This window comes from Molossus molossus, unplaced genomic scaffold (assembly GCF_014108415.1).
Source record: "Molossus molossus isolate mMolMol1 unplaced genomic scaffold, mMolMol1.p scaffold_m16_p_10, whole genome shotgun sequence".
NCBI classification, from domain to species: domain Eukaryota; kingdom Metazoa; phylum Chordata; class Mammalia; order Chiroptera; family Molossidae; genus Molossus; species Molossus molossus.
This window is the reverse complement of record NW_023425345.1, coordinates 57,613,383-57,634,374: the sequence shown is the minus strand read 5'-3', so window position 1 is coordinate 57,634,374 and position 20,992 is coordinate 57,613,383. Positions and strand designations below refer to the sequence as shown.

At 34.4% G+C, this 20,992-nt stretch overlaps 1 protein-coding gene across 18 annotated transcripts in view; it reads right to left on the bottom strand.

Moving 5' to 3' along the window:
* Positions 1-218: 218 nt before the first annotated feature.
* OSBPL8 (oxysterol binding protein like 8) overlaps positions 219-20,992 on the bottom strand; it is a 152,024-nt gene continuing 131,250 nt past the window's right edge. For 10 of the 18 annotated variants that reach the window (XM_036252585.1, XM_036252589.1, XM_036252582.1 and 7 more), the window contains 9 exons: positions 19,696-19,794; positions 16,557-16,654; positions 14,751-14,840; positions 13,380-13,516; positions 11,066-11,251; positions 10,632-10,719; positions 4,868-4,973; positions 3,066-3,168; positions 222-1,346 (listed from right to left, as the gene is read on the bottom strand). In XM_036252585.1, coding sequence (XP_036108478.1) covers positions 1,214-1,346; positions 3,066-3,168; positions 4,868-4,973; positions 10,632-10,719; positions 11,066-11,251; positions 13,380-13,516; positions 14,751-14,840; positions 16,557-16,654; positions 19,696-19,794 — 1,040 coding nt within the window. In that variant the 3' untranslated portion in view covers positions 222-1,213. Of the gene's footprint in view, positions 1,347-3,065; positions 3,169-4,867; positions 4,974-10,631; positions 10,720-11,065; positions 11,252-13,379; positions 13,517-14,750; positions 14,841-16,556; positions 16,655-19,695; positions 19,795-20,992 lie in introns of those variants that run through there. The other 8 variants (XM_036252578.1, XM_036252580.1, XM_036252590.1 and 5 more) reach the window with 3 other exon arrangements.

The following is a 20,992-nucleotide window of genomic DNA, read 5'->3' as shown; positions in this document are numbered from 1 at the left end:
AAACATTATTTATAAGCATCTCATATGCCCCATAACAGCGATTTTCAACCAGTGTGCCATGGCAGGCACACTGGTGTGTTGCAGAACATTTTTTGTTTCCCCCGAAAGAATTTTTAAAACATGCAATACCTGACTATTTAGTCAGGGGCACTGACCTCTTTTCCCTTAGACTGTCAAATAAAGAAATGACAACAGCCAACACAATAATAGCTATCTGGTGTGAATGAATCAAAATTATACCTAGTTTTTTTTGTCAGATCAGCAAAAATATATTTTTTGGTGTGCCACAGCATTTTAGTAATTATTGTATGGGTGCCAATAGATGAAAAAGGTTGAAAATTGCTGCTGTATAAACATCTCTAGAATTTGGCCTGTGTTACTGAACTGAGTTTAAAAAAACAAAAGTAAGAAAAAAAGAATAGCAACCAGTTCTGACCACACTTTTATCAGCAAGTGCCTACGGTGGTATTATATAGGTATAAGAAAGATAAAATCAACAGATCCAAGTAGCCACATACCATTTTTATGTTGATATACACGTGTGTGATTTGTACCTGTATCTATAAATACTGAATTCGAGGGGGTAAAAAAATCTTGTGTAAACTTTTAAAAAAGCAAGTTGCCACCTTGTATCTCTCAATATATCAATTTTGACCACACTTTTTCTTGCTTTGTCTAAGACAGCTGAACTAGGTGTTTTGGAAATGATTTTTTAAAAAACAGTACAGTGTATTGAACTATTTATAATATGTCTATTATCCCATCATTTCCTATTTTATAATTTCTTATTGATAAAAGTTTGTGCCTGTTATGCAGAAAATAGGTTACTATACATCTATTTCTAATATTGATAACATTTTGTTATGACCATAAGTGCTATTTCTCAGAACATACTATAGAATACAAAGACTACTTACTATCAGGTATACATAAAACACAATTGTGTGTACATGTGGATTTATTATACTCACATGTAGACACATTCTCACAAAAGCTAGAAATGTTCTGGCACTTAACACATAGTTCACTTTAATAATCACACAGAATATAGCTCTTGTTTCTGGTTAAAGATAAAAGGTATGAAAGGTCAATACCTCTGCATTTATCTCTATGGTTTTGTTTTAGAAATATTGTGATGTTTTAATTAAACCAAACAAACTTGAAAAGTGGTCCCAGGCCAAATCTGAGCATTCCAGTTCATTGATTCAAATAACTATTTAAACATGAAGTTTATTACGACTTGAAGCAAAATCAGGAGGAAAATGATGAAGTAGTCTTTTTGTTGCAGAAAATAATCCGTGGCAGGTGCACTTGAAACCAAATGATTTCGAAGAGCCATAATATTTCTACAAAGATAAGCAATAGTAAATTTTTCAATTATTTATCAAAAATGTTGTCACAGAACTCATAATTTGATATATGGCCACAGGGCACTTAATTACAGTAACAAAAGTAACTAGCTCAATCAATTACTACTGCCGATCAGGGAGCTGATTATGCTATGTGGAGCTAATATTAGGTCTTGTCTAAATCTGTATTTCACATTATACCAAATATAATTAAAGTTTGATGATGTAGAAATATATCATCTTCTATTATTACAGTGCTTTTAAAACAAAAATTTTGCTTCTTAGTTGGCTCACTAAGGTTCTTTATATTTACTTTTGGGACATAAATGTGAAACTGAAGAAAAATCCTAAATCACCCAGGAAAAAACTAATACAACAGATTTCATGACATTCACAACTTAAAGAATGCTCTAGAGGCATTTCGTATGCTAATAAAAATGTCAATTTAGTCATGAAGTGAGTTTAAATATCTCCATGCCACTCTAAATGCTTTTAGCTAAAAAGAACTAATGTGAAGACCTTTTCTTTTTCTGTCTTCTTCTATTAAAGTGTCTTACCAGTATAGAGAAAGAAAAGGAGGCAAAATGAACACGTAGGCTCAATTCATAAATATAATTAAATTAGAAAACTTGAGCACTTTATATTAGGGCTAGTGATACCAAGATGCAGAAGACAGTCTCCCTGCTCAATGGGGTAAACAGACACATACAAAAATAACTGCAGTGCAGTAAGCACTCAAAAGGAATGCATATAGAGCTAAATAAGCTTAGTGGAGGGATTAATAACTCCACAAGGCAAGATGAATAATTAGACATATTACAAAAAGGGTGGCATTTTAGTCATATTCTGAAGGATAAATGAATTTTTATCCGTTTATGGGCAGGGTGGAAAGAAGGGCCATCTAAGAAGTGGATTCAGTGTGGGCAAAGACCCAAAGATGCGAGAGCTGAGTATATTCGGAAGATGTGAGGGGTTTCATAGGATTGGAGCATGGAACAGGTGTAGGGAATGGCAGGAGATAAGGCTGTGAATGAAAACAGCAACCAAATATGAGTCACAACATCACTATGAAGAGAGTAAATATATTTTAAAAAATCCTCCAGAACATCTAGCACTAAGTACTGAATATACCAAAAATTTAATATTAAAAATTTTAACATCTGATCCAGCAATGGGAGGCAATCAATCTTAGCAATGAAGCAGGGTAAGCGTCCTTTTCCCTCCAAGGAACTGCGCAGATGTAATGACCGCTAGCTGCAGGATCGTGGGAGGTGTGTGTGGGGGAAAGGTCTGGGACTGCCAGTGGAGCATATCAAGGTCTCACTGTTATGAAAGTATTTCAGTATTTCAACAACTGGTGCATTGCAATTAAATATTAGCCATGAACAAAGGAGACTGCAGAAGCTTGGTTAATGGACTTTCTCAGAAACCACACCACTTCCACATCCAGCCCAGCTACATTCCTAGTATGCTACAGCAATAAGATAAAGACATTCCAATTTCACCCTCACAGATGAGAAAAAGCAACCCCAGTCCTTCTCCCAATCAGTACTCTAATGCTGAAAGAATTTCATGTATTTCAGTCATCAGGTGGCAGAAGCCAAGGTCCTATTTTAGCTTAGCAACAATATTAAAAATGTAAAGTTTGCCTATGATTTCCTATGTAACAGGATTCTTTAATTCTCTGGACTCAAACGAATAGTCATTATATATTACCTTTTAATTTCTTCCTGTGTTTGTTTTATAGATTCGATGGAATTTTGAATATCTCCCAATTCGATCCCTTTCTTTCTTCTTGTACTTGGTTTTACTGATTGAGCTAAAAGAATATTTAGAATAAACTTTGTGAAAATAGTGAACATATTTAATTATAAACAATCTACATTTAACTTAATGATTCTAATGGGATAAAACATTTCCCAGGCACCATTAACATAATAATATAAATACTTTGAACCTTTGAAGTTTCAATCACATCATTCCAAAATTAGAACACTATAGATTTATTTAAAGTAACCACAAATTAGTTAAATTTTGGATGGCATCTGTTTTATTTTTGAACTAACTTAATAGACAAAAAAATAGCTCATTAAAATACATATGTTAATTTGGGGAAGGTATTTACTCTCTTCTGTCTCTGGCCCATTTGCCTACATCTGAGGAAGTCAGCTTTTTGAGCGCCCTTTTCAGTTTTATATTAATAAATGTTATGTTTATTCCTCTAGTCATCCAAACTTTAAACCTTTTTAATTGGTTTTGATACCTTTTCTACAAATTTTTATTGTCACCAGCAAATCTTATTGTTTTTTTTTCCAATTCCCCTTATATATATCTATTCCTTCTTTTCCATTTTTGTTCAGATCTTAACCTCTCTCCAGGTCTCCAAGTTTCTCATTTGTAAAATTAGGATAAATAACACCCAAACTTCATATGGTTGTAGTAAGGTGTGTTTAACATCCAGATTCGCACACTTAGGTACTCAGTAAATGGCAACTGATACATTATAGGTAACATTGTGGAGGGATAAGAGAAGAGAGTGAATTAAGGAGCCAAAATATCTGCTTATATAACATATATACTGCCTTATGGGATATGTGGCCTTGGGCAGGTTACCCTGTGTTTTAGTTTCCTTCTCTCTAAAATGAGAACAACATTGTAACACTCTCTCTAGCACATGGGAACCAATAAACTCCTGCTTTTAAACCTTTATTCAGTTTATTCCTCTTGACTCTAGTAGCTTGTCCCCTACCTTCATTTCTCAAGTCTTGATTGTTCTAATTTATTATAAATTCATCAAGGTTGTGCTAAGAACATTCCCTCAAATTGAATTCAGCTACCTTTCCTTTCAACTCTTAACTATTTTTCTTCTACTAATTTCCTGGCATTTATCACATATTCACCTCTAGTGTTATCTCTGTAAAAATGAGCTTCCCAGTTTAAGGTGAGCTAAAGGACTATGCCTTTATAAAAAACTTTATTTTCTCATAGTGTCTCAGACATTACCTTAATCCTTTCTTGATTATATCTCAGTGTCATTCAACAAAGTTTATATATTATTTGACTTGAACAAGAATGACGCATTAGTTAATTTAGTCCTTAATTTTGATATAGTTATATTTTTATTTGTCTGTGACTTCTAAACACCACAATAATTGATTCTGAGAATGAAAAACCTTTTTGAAGCACGGAACTAAGCTCAAAGTTCAAACAATGTTCTGTATTGAATCTATGAAGCCATCAACAGTATTTCAGAAGCTAATAAGGCATAAGAGCCACACTACAGTGTGGTTCTTGATTTGCATGTTTCCCCCTTTTTTTTATACCCCATGACTTTACCTATGGCCTGGTCTTGAAATTTATTTATTATCTAAAATAGAAACCATCACTGCCTCCACCAAAACTTTTACATATCTTCTAAAGTTAATATAAAAAAATTTTCATCTATCAAACATGGTATAGTAATATCCTTTTAAAAATTTAGACTCTAATAGTGAACAATCTGCAATAAATATTTTTACCTTCGCTTCCAGATGAGTCCTGGATATCAGGTTCTGGGGACGAATAGCCTTTTGCCACTTTCTTCTGTTGCCTGGTTGGTTTATGTTTCATCTTTGGGACACTAACCTGAAAAAAATCATGCTATTATGTGAATTTGCACTGAATTTTATAATTGAAAACCAATGTACAACTGTCAAAACTATCTGTTCAATGGTACAATATTTAGACATAACAACAAAGATGAGCCCTTGTCACTGTGGCTCAGTTGCTTGGGTTTCATCCCATGCACCGAAAGGTTGCTGGTTTGATCTCCAGTAGGGGAGGTGCTGGAGGCAGTCGATGGATGTTTTGCTCTCACACTGATGTTTCTCTCTCTCTAAAAATTAATTTAAAAAAATTTAATAATAAATAAAAAACAAAATAAAATAGTTTGATTAAAAATTAACAAATAAGGCCCTGGCCAGTTTGGCTCAGCGGTTAGAGCGTCGGCCTGCGGTCCGGAGAGACCCGGGTTCGGTTCCCGCTAAGGGCACGTTCTTCGGTTGCAGTTTGTCCCCGGCCTGGTCGTGCGGGTGGCAGCCACTCGATGTGTCCCTTCACATCGATGTTTCTCTCTCTCTTTCCCTTCCTCTCTCTCCCTCCCACTCTTTCTGTACAAAAAATGGAAAAATATCCTCGGGTGAGGATAAAAAAAAAAAAAATTAACAAATAAGATATAACATACTTATATAATACAATTATTTACTTTAATGTTTTTTATCCTCACCCAAAATATGTTTATTGATTTTAGAGAGACAGAAAGGGAGAGGTAGGGAATGGCGGGGCCGGGGGAGAGAAAGAGAGAAACATTGATATAAGAAACATCTATCAGTTGCCTTCCATATACACCCAGACCAGGGATCAAACTTAGGTATACGCCCTGACTGGGAATTAAACCTGCAACCTTTTTTTTTTTTTAATTCGGATAGAGCAGGAGGGAAAGAGGGAGGAAGAAAGAGAGAGAGACATCGATGTGAGAAGGACACATCTACTGGTTGCCACCCACACAACCCCAACCAGGGCTGGGGACAAACTGCAACCGAGGTATGTGCCCTTAGCAGGAACCGAACCCAGGACTCTCTGGTCTGCGGGCTGACGCTCTAACCGCTGAGCCAAACCGGCCAGGAAAAACCTTTAACCTTTTGGTGTATGGGATGACACTCCAACCAACTTAGCTACTTGGCCAGGGCTGTTTTATTTAATTTTAATAGAAAATATTACTTTGGCACAAATATCAAAAAGTATACAATGAAAAGTTTCCCTCCCATTCCTGATCTATCCCCCTCCCATAAATACATACACTGCTATTATGTTTATCCTTCAAAAGACATTTTAATGCAAATACAAATATAAATATAGATCTCCCACTTTTCTAACTGCACCAATTAGTAGCTCTAGTTGAATGTTAAGCAACAGTGTTCTTTTTAACCATGCTTATCTTGTTCCTAACATATAAACATTTCTACTGAATGATGTTGTGTTACCATCAACTAGGACTAAATTTACCTTAGAATAATAAACTTTAGACTTTATTCTATTAAGAAGCTTGCATTTTTTGGAAATAACCCTTAAATTTAAAAACTAAAATGCAAGAGAAGAAACTAGGATCAGAAGGGCAAGGTAATTTACATGCTTAGAAAAAAAGGAAACCAGTACTCATATGCCTTTAACTCTATTCTTACTTATTTACTGTTCTAAATAGGAACTGTCTCCTATTATCCATTCCTTGAAATAATTTTGCAAAATATTATTCATGTGCTTAAATAAAATTTTCTATAATTTTATTATAGAAAATAAATAATAAGGAGGCAGGTTGTGTATTCAGCCTACATTGTGTCCTGGAGACTTAGAATTGTGTAACATTTAGAAATTTAAGTCCACATTCTTAGAGTAGGTTCAAATTAGAAATTGATGATGACTGGTGAGAAGCTATTTAAAATGACAAAGAGATTCAGCAATCCAACTCTAATATACAAAGGTTTACTGTGATCAGTAAGCTCTACCTTTAGGAGGAAATGCAGATGACCTGTGTCTCATGTTAGTGTTGATAAAAAGAAAGAAACATTTAAGTATTTTTTTAAATTTCTAAATTATGATAACATGTGTGTGTATATACATACACATATACAATAACTCTTGCCATTTTAATAATTTTTAAGTGTATAATTCAGTAGTATTCAGTACATTCACAATATTGTGTAACTATCACTGTTACTTCCAAAACATGTTCATCATTCCAAAGAGACTCTGTAATGATTAAACAATTACTTCTTTCTTCTCCTTCACTCAGTCCCTAGTAAAATTGAATCTATGAATTTACCTATCTTATATTTTATATATATGGAAGTTTTTGATAACTGATTCAATCTCTTAACTTGTTATAGGTCTGTTGAAAATTTCTATTTCTTTTTGAGCCAGTTTATAGAATTTATGTGTTTTTAGGAATTTATCCATGTCATCTTGGTTACTTAACTTGCTGGCATAAAATTGTTCATAGTGTCCTCTTATAATTCTTTTTATTTCTGTAAGATCAGTAGTAATGGCCCCACTTTAATTTCTGATTTTAGTTATTTGTGTCTTTACTCTTTTTTACTTAGTCTAGCTAAAGGTTTGCCAATTTGTTGACCTTTTCAAAGAACCAACTTTTAGCTTCATTGATTCTCTCTTGTTCTTCTATTCTCTAGTTTGTTTATCTCTGTTCTACATTTTCTTCCGCTAGCTTTGGGTTTAGTTTTTATTTTTTTCTAGTTTCCCACTATTACATTAAGCTATTGAGATCTTTCTTCTTTTTGAATGTTAAGCATTCACAGTTATATATTTCCCTTTGAGCACTGCCTTTGCTGCATCTTACAAGTTTTGGTATGTTGTGTTTTTGTTTTCATTAATTTAAGTGTTTTCTAATTTCACTTGTGATTTCTATTTTGATTAATTGGTTATGTTCATTTCCACATATTTGTAAATTTCCCACTTTTCCTTCTGTTATTAATTTCTAGCTTCATTCACTGTGGCTAAAAAAATTACTTTGAATGTTTCAATATTTTGAAAAAAATAGAGACATGCTATATGCCTTAACATATGGTCTATCCTGGAGAATGTTTCATGTGCACTTGACAAGAATGTATATTCTGCTGTTATTGGGTAGACTATTCTACATATATCTGGTAGGCCTAGTTGATTTGTGTGGCTCAAACCTTCTGTTTCCTTACTGATCTTCTCTCTAGATGTTCTATTCATTAATAATTAGTTGTGTCTTGAGATCCAATGTGTGTCTCTCGTAGACAACATACAGTTGGATATTTATCTTAATCAATTCTGCCAGCTTGCTTTTTGATTGGAGAATTTAATCCACTTATATTTAATGAAATTAATGATTAAAAAAGACTTCTGCCATTTTACTGTTTTCTGTATGTCTTACACCTCTTTTTGTTCCTCATTTCCTCCATTACTACCTTCTTTAGCATTTAGTTGATTTTGTTTTATAGGGAATTGTTCTGAATACCTTTTTATTTCCTTTTGTACATGTTTCAGATATTTTCTTTGTGGTCACTATGGGGATGACACTTACATCCAAATTTATAACAATCTATCTTGAATTGATACCAATTTAATTCCAATAGCACACAAAAACGTTGCTCCTATATAGCTCATCTTCCATCCCTGTATGTTGTTGTCATAAATTATAGTTTTATATGCTGTATGCCCAATAGCAGACTTGTCATTATTATTTATTCATTTTTCTTGAAATAAAGAGCAAAGTTATACATTAAAACTATAACAACACTGGTTTTTATATTTGCCTATTTGTCTTTACTGAAAATCTTTATTTTTCATATGGCTTTGAGCATCATTTCAATCTGAAGAACTACCTTTAACACTTCTTGTGTGACAGGTCTAGTGGCAGTGAACTCTCTTGGCTTTTGTTAATCTGGAAATATCTCAATTTTTTCTTCATTTTTGAGAGACAGTTTTACCAGATACAGAATTCTTGGTTGCGAAGTTTTTTCTTCCAACATTTTAAGTAAGTCATCTCATGCCTTCTTATCGAGGATCCCTCATATGTGACAAGTTGCTTCCCTCTTGATGCTTTCAAGGTTCTCTTTGGCTTTTGACAGTCTGCTTATTATGTCTTGGTGTGGGTCTCTCTGAATTTATCCTACTTGAAATTTGTTGCACTCCTTAGATCTGTAGGTTCATATCTTTTACTAAATTTGGGAATCTGGAGGACTGCTTTCTTAAAATATTCTTTTGCTTCTTTCTCTTCCTCTATTATTTCTGTGACTCCCTTAATGCATATGATGATCCACTTAGGCTCTGTTCACTTTTCTTTCTCTTCCTCAGACTAGATAATTTCAAATTGTTCAATTTCTAAATTTGCTGATTCTGCTGTTGAATATCTCCAGTGAAGTTTTCATTTCTATTATTGTATTTTTAAGCTTTAGAATGTGTTAGGTTCCTTTGTATAATTTCTTTTTAATGCTATTCTGATTTTGTTAATACATCTTTTTCTTGATTTCCTTTAGTTCTTTGTCCCTATTTTCTTTAACTCTTTGAGGATACTGAAAACAGTTGTTTTAAAGTTTTTGTCTGGTAAGTTTGATGCCTGGACTTCATCAGGAATTGTTTCTGTCAATTTGTTTTATCCCTTTTAATGAGTCATACTTTCCTGTTTCTTTGTATGCCTTATAATCCTTTGTTGAAAACTGGACATCAACATATTATAATGTGGTAACTGGAAACAAGATTCTTCACCTTCCCCAGGGTTTGCTATTTTCTGGATTGTTGAATTTGCTCAGTGAATTTTTCAAACTAGTTTTGAAAAACAAACAAATGAACTGTATTCCTTGTTGTGCATGGTCACTAAAATCTGTTTCTTAGATGTGTTAAACTAGTATTCTGACAGAGATTTCCTTGAAAATTAATAGCTAAACAAATAAAAATAAAAGACAAAACCAAAAAATACTCTCCCAATCTTAGAATGACTCTATGCAGGGGCACTCAATGTTAATACCTGGGCTTGCAGGTCTTTTCTCAGCATAAATATCTTGCCTTGGACATTTGCATGGCTTTCCAAATTTCCCTGTACACATGGGGCTTTTCAATGCTCTAGTTTGCCAAAGATTCTTTCCGTAGCTTTTGTTCCTGGGCCTTATATGATCTATTGTATATTTCAGTGGTAATATTTTGACCTGAGTATCTGCAGTTTGTTAGTTTAGTTTGTAATGCTTCCACTCATTGCCTACAGCCCATCTAGCTGAGCTCTGAGTTAGATGAAATAGAAGAGACATGGGTCCTGCGTAAGTACTTCAGGTAGCCCCTGACAGATTAAAATAGATGTACAAAACAATCTGTGAGTAAAGTCTGCTCTACTCCTTCTGGAACCAGAACTCACACTGGGGATGTGGGAACCTGCCACTACCTCAGGAAGGGACTGAGGACAGAGCAAGTGAAAATGCCTTTAAGCTTTCCTATTGCTTTGAAGTCATCTCTTTCTTGATTCAGTGTTCATTTAATTACTGCAAACCTCTGTTTACAAGAGTTCTGGGAAATTTGGTTCTCACAGTTTCTGCTTGCTTTTCTTTGTTTCTTTGGGTGGGGGATAAGAGCTCAGACCTGCCTATCTGGCCATTTTGCCAACAAATATTTTAAATTTTGAAACCACATTTTAAATGTTGGTGGCCAAAAATCCTAGTAAAAATGTAAAACATTTATATGCCTAGCAGATATAGATACAATTTTATTACATACCATTGGAGTACGATGTTTCACTTTGGTTTGGATAACACCATCTTTTTCAAACTGTATCATATCATTAAGTGGGTCCCATGGTCGAGTACTACATAAGCAAACAACACCATTTGTTTAATGACTAAACAAAACACTCAAAAGCTTTTTCAAAGTTTAGATTAGGTTTTCTTTAATAATTACAAACCTAACTGTAAGATTAAGATTTGTCACATCTAGTCTTCTAATTATCAGCTTATTTTATAGACTACTATTATGGAGTAAAATTTATAATTAATGGAACATCAAGTTTAAATGACATACATACATATATATGTGTGTGTGTGTGTGTGTGTGTGTGTGTATATATATGTGCCGTATATACATATGGCTTAATAAAAAACTAACAACAAAAATTCTAGAAATAAAGGCAACAGATTATGCTGATAATTACTTACTCTGCAAACTTGTAATGCCATTCTCCTGTGAGTGGATCAAGTTCAAATAACTTGCAAGTCCACTCTTCATTTTTTGTTTTCCGATCTCTGGTAGATTGTCTTTGAGCTTCCTCTAAAATGTACTTCTCTTGAGTAGCTTCTGTTTGGTCTTTCGCATTTATGGCTCGAGTTACTCGCTGCCAAAGTCTAATACAGATGCAAAAGCAATATAAAAAGACAACAGAAAATCAAATCTACACTGAATAGGTTTAAATCCCCCTGGGGGAAAGTGACACTCATGTGGGTTTTTGTCTTCGATGAAGCTTGTACTGAGATACTTATAAATGAGTGCAGATATAAAAAGTGGTCCTTGAGTAGAGCAACACAGTGGAGACTAATTTTTTTTTCCTGGCAAGAGAAATGTATTACATGGGCTCTTAAACAAGTGGCAATAAATGGTGCTGATCCAAGATGACAGGAATGTAAATAAAGGCTCAATAATCTAAAGGTTTAACAAGCTCCCCAGAAGATTCTTTTTTTTTTGTTTGTTTGCTTTTTTGTTTTTAATCCTCACTCAAGGATATTTTTCCATTTGTCTTCAGATATAGTGGGAGGGAGGGAGGGAGGGAGAGAGAAAGAGACTTCAACATGAGAGAGACACATTGACTGGTCACCTCCTGCACAATCCTGACCAGGGCCAGGGACTAAACCACAACTGAGGTATGTGCCCCTGGCTGGAATAGAACCTGCGACTCCATGGTCCACGGGCCAACGCTCCAACTGCTGAGCCAAACCAAACCGGCCAGGGCTCCCCAGAAGATTCTTATAAATACTATTTCAGACCAACTGGCCTCAAAGATCCAATATTGTAATGCCATGCTTCTCAATCTTGAATGTGGGAATTATCAAGGAACTCTTAAAATCAGAATCTCTGGTAGTGGGCCCATGTATTTTTTCTTTTAAATGTTTCCCAGGCGATTTTAATGTGCAGCTAGTGTTGAGAACCACTGATTTACCAGAAAAGACTACTATGGTAAAATCTTTCCCCCTAAAGTTTAATTTTATATCATAAAAATGTAATATCTATATTCCACTAATCTGGGAAGATAGCATGTTGGGACTGAAAGAACAAAGGCTTTGGAATTAGACTTTGGTTGAATCCTAGATCTGCCACTTCTGGGATGGTGAACTTAAAGTTACTTATCCTACCTGAGACTTGTTTTCTTCATTCTTAAAATACAATAAATTATGTTTACACCTCAAAACTTATTGTATACCTTGGAAAAGTTTCACTCTGAATGAAGAACACCATGTGGTTACAACTGAAACGGAATTTTAAGACTAGTACATACATATTAGTCCATCTTTGACAACTTCAATATATTTTTTTTAATCCTCATCTGAGGATACACTTCCATTGATTTTAGAGAGAGAGGAAGAGAAAGGGAAAAGAGAAACATTGATGTGAGAGAGAAACATTGATCAATTGCCTCCCGTATGTGCCACAACCTGGGTAGGTATCGTGACTGGGATTCAAACCCACAACCTTTCAATGTACAGGATGACGCTCCAACTGAGCCACACCAGCCAGGCCACAACCTTAATTCTGAGCGCAGAAGACAAGTACACGAACACTTGAATCCCATTAGAGAGTATAACACATATGACAACATGTAGTGAGGACTAAACTGCATAATATCTGTACAGGACCCAGGCTGGTGTCTTTTACATGGACGCCCCCTTCTCCTAACACAAAGAAATACAGTAAGCATAAAATTTGTCAGTGTGTATAGAGTATATTTGGTTCAAAAGTATTATAAATCTAGCAAGAATTTCACGACTTTAAGAGCAGCAACTATGGCCGTAATTGTTACTAAAGTAATGCAAGCCCTGTAGAAGTCTGCACATGCAGTGGCATTATTCATGTATTTTAGAAAAATGAAATAAAGTAGACTTTGTGCCACATCCTCCACCTAGAGTCCTATATGCCTTACCCAGGTCAGAAAACAGCTGCCAAATAAAACCCAAGAATCTTTACTTAGTCCCATAACTGTATCCAGACAAACTAGAAGTTCAGTTCTAATAGGCCCTGGAGCAGATAAGAAAGAGGAAAAATAGGAAGTTTTATCGTTGAACTGCAAAAAAAATCATGATTTGTATTATATTTACTTGACATTTACATAAACTAAAACAGAATCCTGTCACATCTCACAAATACTAAACTATTTTGCTGAATTAAAATATGACTGAAAGCAGAGGAAAGTGACCACACTTTTGAAGGATTAAAAATATACTCTTTATCATTATGAAATGAGCTGAAAAATGGTATACTTACTTCTCTGATTCAAAGTCTCCCTGCTCTTCAAATTTTACAGTATGCCTTATTAATCTCCATTGTTTAATGTCTGGTGTTGGATTCCAGAAAACCTCTGAATTATCAGTCTTTTTGTCATTAATAAAAACTTCACTATCCTATATTTAAAGAAATTAAACATTAATGTAGAGAATATCTTTATTTAAAAGATGATTATATAGTATAGTACTATATACTATAATACTTCCTGATACTTAATCCCACAGTTAAAAACATTTAAAAACAAATATAACCAGTACTTTCTAAAAGCCCCAAATCTTTTTGTCATTTTTAGAAAAGCAGTAAGATTAAACATATAATACTATAATTTTAAAATTTTACTGAATACGTAGGAAGTTCGAGAGATTTCACGTTTTACTTATAAACAAATTTCAAACAGTTCTTTGCAGAGCCTTGCAACCATCTCTGAATTGCCAAAGGGGACCACAGTGTTTGCTAACAGCTACCAGGAGACGCAGTGTGTAATAGTCATTTACACTCAACATATGTAGAAAAACCTGAAAAAGCCTTTTCTAGCATTAAAAATTTGAGCACAATCTAAAAATTTTCATTAAAAAACATTTTAATATTTTACAAATAATATTTAGATAGAAGTACATTTAAAATATTACAGAGGGTATGTGGCCTCATAGAGTCTTAGATCCAGTTTCATTTTCTTACATCTTATTATTTTCTGCTTATCATACTGTATAAAATAGTACACTCAATGTTCCCAGTGACAGTGTGACTAGACATCAGCATGATACGATTCTTTTTATTCATTTAAACTTCGCTTAACAAAATTACATAGATGTGAATTTAGGTCAACAGAGAAGTAAATAAAGACCATTGTTCTCATTTACTACAACAACCTTTCTGTGTCCCTGCAAAGGAAATAGAACTGAATTGGGAATGCCCCTTCCTCCTAGGTGGAAGGCAGTATAAAAGCACAGCCCTGGAGCCACAGAGCCTAGGCTGGAACTCTCACTCCACCATTTATTTTCAATAAATGATTTCTGTGCTTTAGTGTCCTCTGTAAAATGGGGACAATAACAGTACCCACCACATAGAGTTAATATATTAAATATTAAATGAGCTAACATGAGGAACATTTTTAAACAATGCAGTACATAGTAAGTGAGATATAAGTGTTACAGATTTAAAGTTTTAGAAAGGTAAAATATTATGTACAACTAGATATTATTGGTAACAGAACAACACCAAAATATTTGTCAAGCTGAAGCTTATGTTAGATAGTGATATTTGCAATGGAATGAGTTTATAAAATGTGGTTGTTAATTTTTTTCCATAGAATAAAATTCTTTTGTTAAGCTAAAACATAAAAATACTTACCCAATGGCCTTCCAAAGTAGCTAAGACTTCTTTTCCCAGTTTAAGTTTCCCTGATATTTGATTAACACAGTCACTACTTCCTAAAAATGGCTTTTAAAAGAGAAAATGTTAAATAAACATTTTGCTTTTAACTTATATTTAGATACAATGTAGACAAAAACAACAGAAAAAGTAACTGCATACTTATAATGCTGTTGAAGGCACAAATGATAAATACCGACTCAAATTTTAGTCAGAAATGTCCAATAAAAGGAAGTCTGTAATTTGTTGCTATGGAAAAAATAGGTTTAAAAAACACAGACTATGTGAAGTTCAAATAAAGTTATTAAGAAAGATCACACTGATATAACTAACTCAAGATTGTGCTCTATCAATGTTGCAATATAGAAAGCAAAAATAACTCAGTAAACCTAAAGGGCTTAACTTATCTATTAAAAGAAATAACACCCCCCCCCCTTCAAAATAAAACAGTAAACTACTCAATACAAGAATCCCTCTAAAAATTAAATTAGAAGTACACTTTGAGTTACTATGTTGCATTACTGATGTTTCTCCTCTGTGACAAAATGTTGGTGCTCCAATTTAATCCTTAAAGGTGTCATAAGTTACTTAAGACCTTTTTAGTCATGATTTTCAAATATTATTATCACCATACAAATAAATTTGTTATGAAAAAAAATCAAACAAAGGGCATTGCATCTAATAATAGTTTAAGAGGTCCTTTTTATTACAGAAAAGTTGCTAATTAGCTGAGTCTCAATATGGATGCCAATAATAAATATTAAATAGTACATAGAAATATTTTTATCTGAACATAATGCAGTCTTATACCAACAACGGACACTGTGAAGGTCTTAACTTTCCCTTTCACTCTAAGGCAGACAGGATTTTCCAAAGACTGTCTCAAGCATATCTATCCTTCCCCCTCCAGTCCACATGCTCTTCCTCAGTGGTACTTTGCCATCCTCCCCCTGAGAAGTGGAGTCTATACCCTTGAATTTGGGTAGATTTATAATTCTTCAACAGAGGGTGGTAGAAGTGATATCATTTGACCTTTGAGGCAAGGTCATGGATGGTGATGCAGCTTTCACCTTACTCACAAGGACACTTGCATTTGGAACCCTGAGCTGCCAGCTGGTTAGTCTAATTGTCTTGAAGCTGCCAACTGGCTGTGAGCAAGCCAGGCTACATGGAAAGGCCACGTATACCGGTGTTCAGATTAGCAGTCCTGGTCCTTCAGTCATCCCAACCAGGCATCAGCCACATAACTAACTGATGAGCCTTCAGATGGCTCCAGGCCCCAACTGTTGAACCACTCACGTAACCTGCAAGTCTTCCCAAACAGAAGCCCCAGATATGACGCAGCAGAGATAAGCCATCTCCAATACATTCTGTCCAAATTCCCAACCCATAGAACCCCTAAGGATCAGAAAATGGTTCTTTTTAAGCTGGTGAGTTTTAGAGTAAACTGTTAGGCAGAAATAGTAACTAACAATTCTATCTTAGTGTACATAGCTATAGCTCAAGCAGATACATCGTTTTTAGTATTGTGTAAAGCAATGTTTAATTTACTGAAAAATTTCCATCTATTTACTTCTTAGATCTCATCTCTTATATAATGCCAACCATTTTATTAATTAAAATAAAAAATGATGGCTTTGTGATTTAGCTCTTCCAAGGATGCCCTTTTATGAATTCTGTCCTTATATTTAGTCTTTAATTAGAAACTAAATTGTGTTCTTTGTTTAATATTTATATCACAGCTTCTCTTTAATTAGGTGATACCTCCTATTATTCTCTACTAACCTTTAGTTTAAATTCAAGTACTGCACTGTATCCAGTTTTTTGACATGTAATATTGACTGTTCCACCAAGCTCCAGTGTCATTGTGCCATAAAGAATTCCTAAAGAAAAAAATCAATTTTGACAAAAGGTTGAAAAGAAAGACATTAGCCGGGCTTTAAAATGTAATTTCCTTCTAGAAGAAAATAATAATGCAAGGGTATTCTATCCTATCCCACTCAATAACAATCTATAATATGCACATAAAGTTAGTTCTGTAGGATTTGAATAGATAATAGTTGATCCACATTTGCAGACTCTATATCTGCATATTCACATGCTCACAAAATATATTAGTAATCTCCAAATCCTACCCAGCACTTTTGCAGTCATTCATGGACATGGCAGAGTGGCACAATTTTGAGATGTCCAATGCACACATTCCTAGCTGGTGTTGAACAAGGCGACACTCTGCCTTCTTGTTATCTCTCTCAGATGGTAAATAGTCTTTTCTGCCGCACATTCACTGCCACATTTTTCACATTGTTGTGCTTTTTGTTGATGATTTTACTGTTTAAAATGGCCCCCAAATGCAGTGCTGAAGTACTGTCTAGTGTTCCTAAGCACAGAAGGCTGTGGTGTACTTTTCAGAGAAAACGTGTGTTAAAATTTGGTCCTGACATGAGTTATAGTGCTGTTGGCTGTTAGTTTAATGCTACTGAATCAATATTATATATTAAATAAGGTGACTTTAAACAGAAACAAGGTTATGCATTTACTGGTTGATAAACATGTGACAAGAGGCTCATAGGAAGTATTTCCCCTATGAGCAATGGCTTAGTACTTGTCAATTCAGTATTTGTGGTGACTTTATAGAACATAACTACTGCAAATAATAAGAATCATAAGACAAACAAATACATCCCCCCCAAATAGGTTCTGTGGCTAAGAGCTGGGGAAATTCTGAGTTTAACAAAGTTAAACAAAAATTGTGTGTGTGTATCTTTTCCTGGAACATGCTGTCAAGGCAGTCTTAATATGCAAACACACATTGCTCATTTCCAAGAGGGGAACAAACTATGCAAGTCTTCTGATTCTTATTTGGCTATGAAACTCTTAATTTTGTAAACCAAGACTAGTGATTTAGAGAACACATCTTAGAAAATACACAGGGTAGAAAAGAATCAGTATTTCCTACGTTCATTCATAAAGTGTTACAATCTCTTCTTTTTCCCATGCAATAAAAACAATGCTATGAAAAAATTTCCCCCTGTTGCAAGCTGGGTATTGTATTGGGTATCTACGTGTGATTTGAAAATATATTTATCAATTGATTAATAATTTCAGATATTTCATTTCACATGTATTTCAAGAACCACACATGAAGCTCTAAGAACTGTCTAGCCGTAGGCCACCCGCTGGTCATTTTTATATTCAGTACTAGGTAGATTCATGGTACAGTAGATGGGAGTCAACAAGCCTAGAGTTTAGTCTCAGGATTCTTACTAACTAGCTGGTTTGGCCTTGGATAAGATACTTAACTTGCTCAGTTTTCTCATCTGTGAAATGAGGTCATATTAAGTAAGTTCTATGTTTTCACGTATCAGTTCCTAAAACAGAGGATAATTACCAAAACTAGTTATTTTTAAGAAATGGGCTGGAGCCCTGGCCAGTTTGGCTCAGTGGTTAAAGCATCAGCCAGTGGACCATAGAGTTGCAGGTTTGATTCTGGTCACGGACATATACCTCAGTTGCAGTTCAGTCCCTGGCCCTGGTTGGGGTCATGTTGGAGGCAACCAATTGATGTGTCTCTCTCATGTCGATGTTTCTCTCTATCTCTCCTTCCCATTCTGTCTGAAAATAAATAGAAAAATATACTAAGGTAAAGATTTTTTCTAAAAAATAAATGGGTTGAAAAGGAGGATACAGAAAATGACCAACTGGAGTGTTCACGCTGATGCCCTACAGCACAGTAGTTTAGATTGTGGGATCTTGACTCTGCCACATCCTAGCTGTGTAATATCAGGCAAAGTAACCTCTTGGTGCCTCTTTTCACTGTCCATAAAACAAGGATAACAGTACCTACTTTAGCCCTGGCCAGTTTGGCTCAGCAGTTAGAGCGTCAGCCTGCGGTCCGGAGATACCCGGGTTCGGTTCTCGCTAAGGGCACGTACTTCGGTTGCAGTTTGTCCCCGGCCCTGGTTGGTCGTGCGGGTGGCAGCCACTCGATGTGTCCCTTCACATCGATGTTTCTCTCTCTCTCTCCCTCCCACTCTATCTGTACAAAAAATGGAAAAATATCCTCGGGTGAGGATAAAAAAAAAAACAAAAAAAAAAACAGTACCTACTTTATAAGGGCTCCTGGAATGCTTGAGTTTATAAATATAAAGTGCACAGAATAGCTGGGTGCTTGGACTGTTGTAAATAATAGTTATTTTAGTATCTGTATCTGTATTCTAAATAATGGGAAAAAAATTATAATACACTAACTTTTAAGAACTTTCCAAATGAGGATAAAAAAAAAATTTAAAGCACTTGGTACACTGAAAAACAGTAAATTAAAATCTCAAAATCTGGTGATGGTGCAAGATGATGAAAATCACCTTTGAGAATTCTGAAATACTGGATAATCTCATCAAATTTTATTTTATTTTATCCTCACCTGAGGACATTTTTGCATTTACCTTCAGATGGAGCAGGACGGAGAGAGAGAGGAAGAGAGAGAAACACTGACGTGAGAGAGACACATCGAGTGGTTGCCACCCACACAACCCCAACAGGGGCTGGGGATGAACTGTAACGGAGGTATGTGCCCTTAGCAGGAACTGAACCTGGGACTCTCTGGTCCGCAGACTGACATTCTAACCACTGAGAAAACCGGCCAGGGCAAATTTTAAAACGTGCACTTAAGGCAAATGAAATTCCATTACTGTAATCAGCCTCTTCCAACTAAATTATGTGTCAGGAAAATCCATTGTAGATTAATTAATTCACCACAGAAATACTTAGCATATGACAGCAATAATCTGAAGTATCTGTAAAACAAGGATGCTTTAAAACACAAGACTGACTTCATAAATCTCAAAACATAATAAATTATAGCCATATACATTTATTTAAAAAGGTTTCAGGAACATCTCACTCCAGTATGGAAAATAGTTACCTTTACAATGAGCATATGGCATTGTCATTACATAATCTTCGCCTCTATTCAAGAAAGTTAATCGTGCTTCTCCATCTAATATTGCAGATAATGAGTTTCCTAAAATAAATAATGTTTATTAAATTTCATAGAACTAATTAAACCAACTCAAAACAAATTAAATATATTTAGAACACCTACCAGACATCTACAGTGGAATGTCTTAAAAATAAAAATGTCTCAATTTCAATGTGCCTAAACATATATTTGTTACCTTATATCCAAAACATATTTGATCTATATCTTCATTCTTATAAAATGAGCACTTTTAAAAGTACAGTTATGTGCTTATTTATGTTAATTTATAAAAGGCTTTTAAGAAAAATCTTAAACATTTAGAATATGCAATAAAACAGTCTCACTGTATAGCTTAATTTGTACATCTTTGAATAAAAACATTATTTCTTCTGCAAGTCACATTACTTAGTTAAGTCCCAAGCTTTAAGTATTTTTGACATAAAAATGCTATACTATAGATACTTTAGAAAAATAAAAATATACATAACCCATAACCCATGTAATCAATGATAAAATTTCTAGTTATTTTCTTCTAGCTGTTCTTCCATATGTATTTCTCTTCCCCCCATCATCAGTTTTATTGAAGTATAACAATTTACATATAATAAGTGACCTTTTGATAGTCTTGTCGATTGTATACAGTCATGTAACTACCATGACCACAATCAATATACAGAATTTTCCATCACTCCAAAAAAGATTTTCCCTTGCTCCTTGGCAGTTAATGCTTTCCTCCAGCTGCAGGAAACCACTAGTCTGGTTTCTATCACTATAGTTTTGTATAGATGGCACCATAAAATATGTAGTTTATTGTGTTTGACTTCTTTCACTTAGCAAAATGTTTTTTAGATTCATTCATGCTTTTGTGTCAACATTTCCGGCTATTTTAACAATATTAAAAAATCTAATATATAAACATAGTGTTCTCTCTCCAGTTAATTAAATCTTCTCTAATTTTCTTCAGCATTGTTTTGTAGTTTTCAGTGTGCAGGTCTCACATATCTTTCATTAAATTTAATCCTAAATATGTTATTTTGCAGATACTATTGTAATCAAAGTTGTTTTTCAAATTTCATTCTGCAAATGTTCATTTGGTACAATTATGTTTTTGTATTTTGACCTTATATCCTGCAACCTACTAAATTTACTTAATAGTCTTAGTAGTTTTTGATATATTCTTAAGAATTTTCTATATAGATCAGGTATGTACATAATTTAACTTCTTCCTTTCTAATCTGTA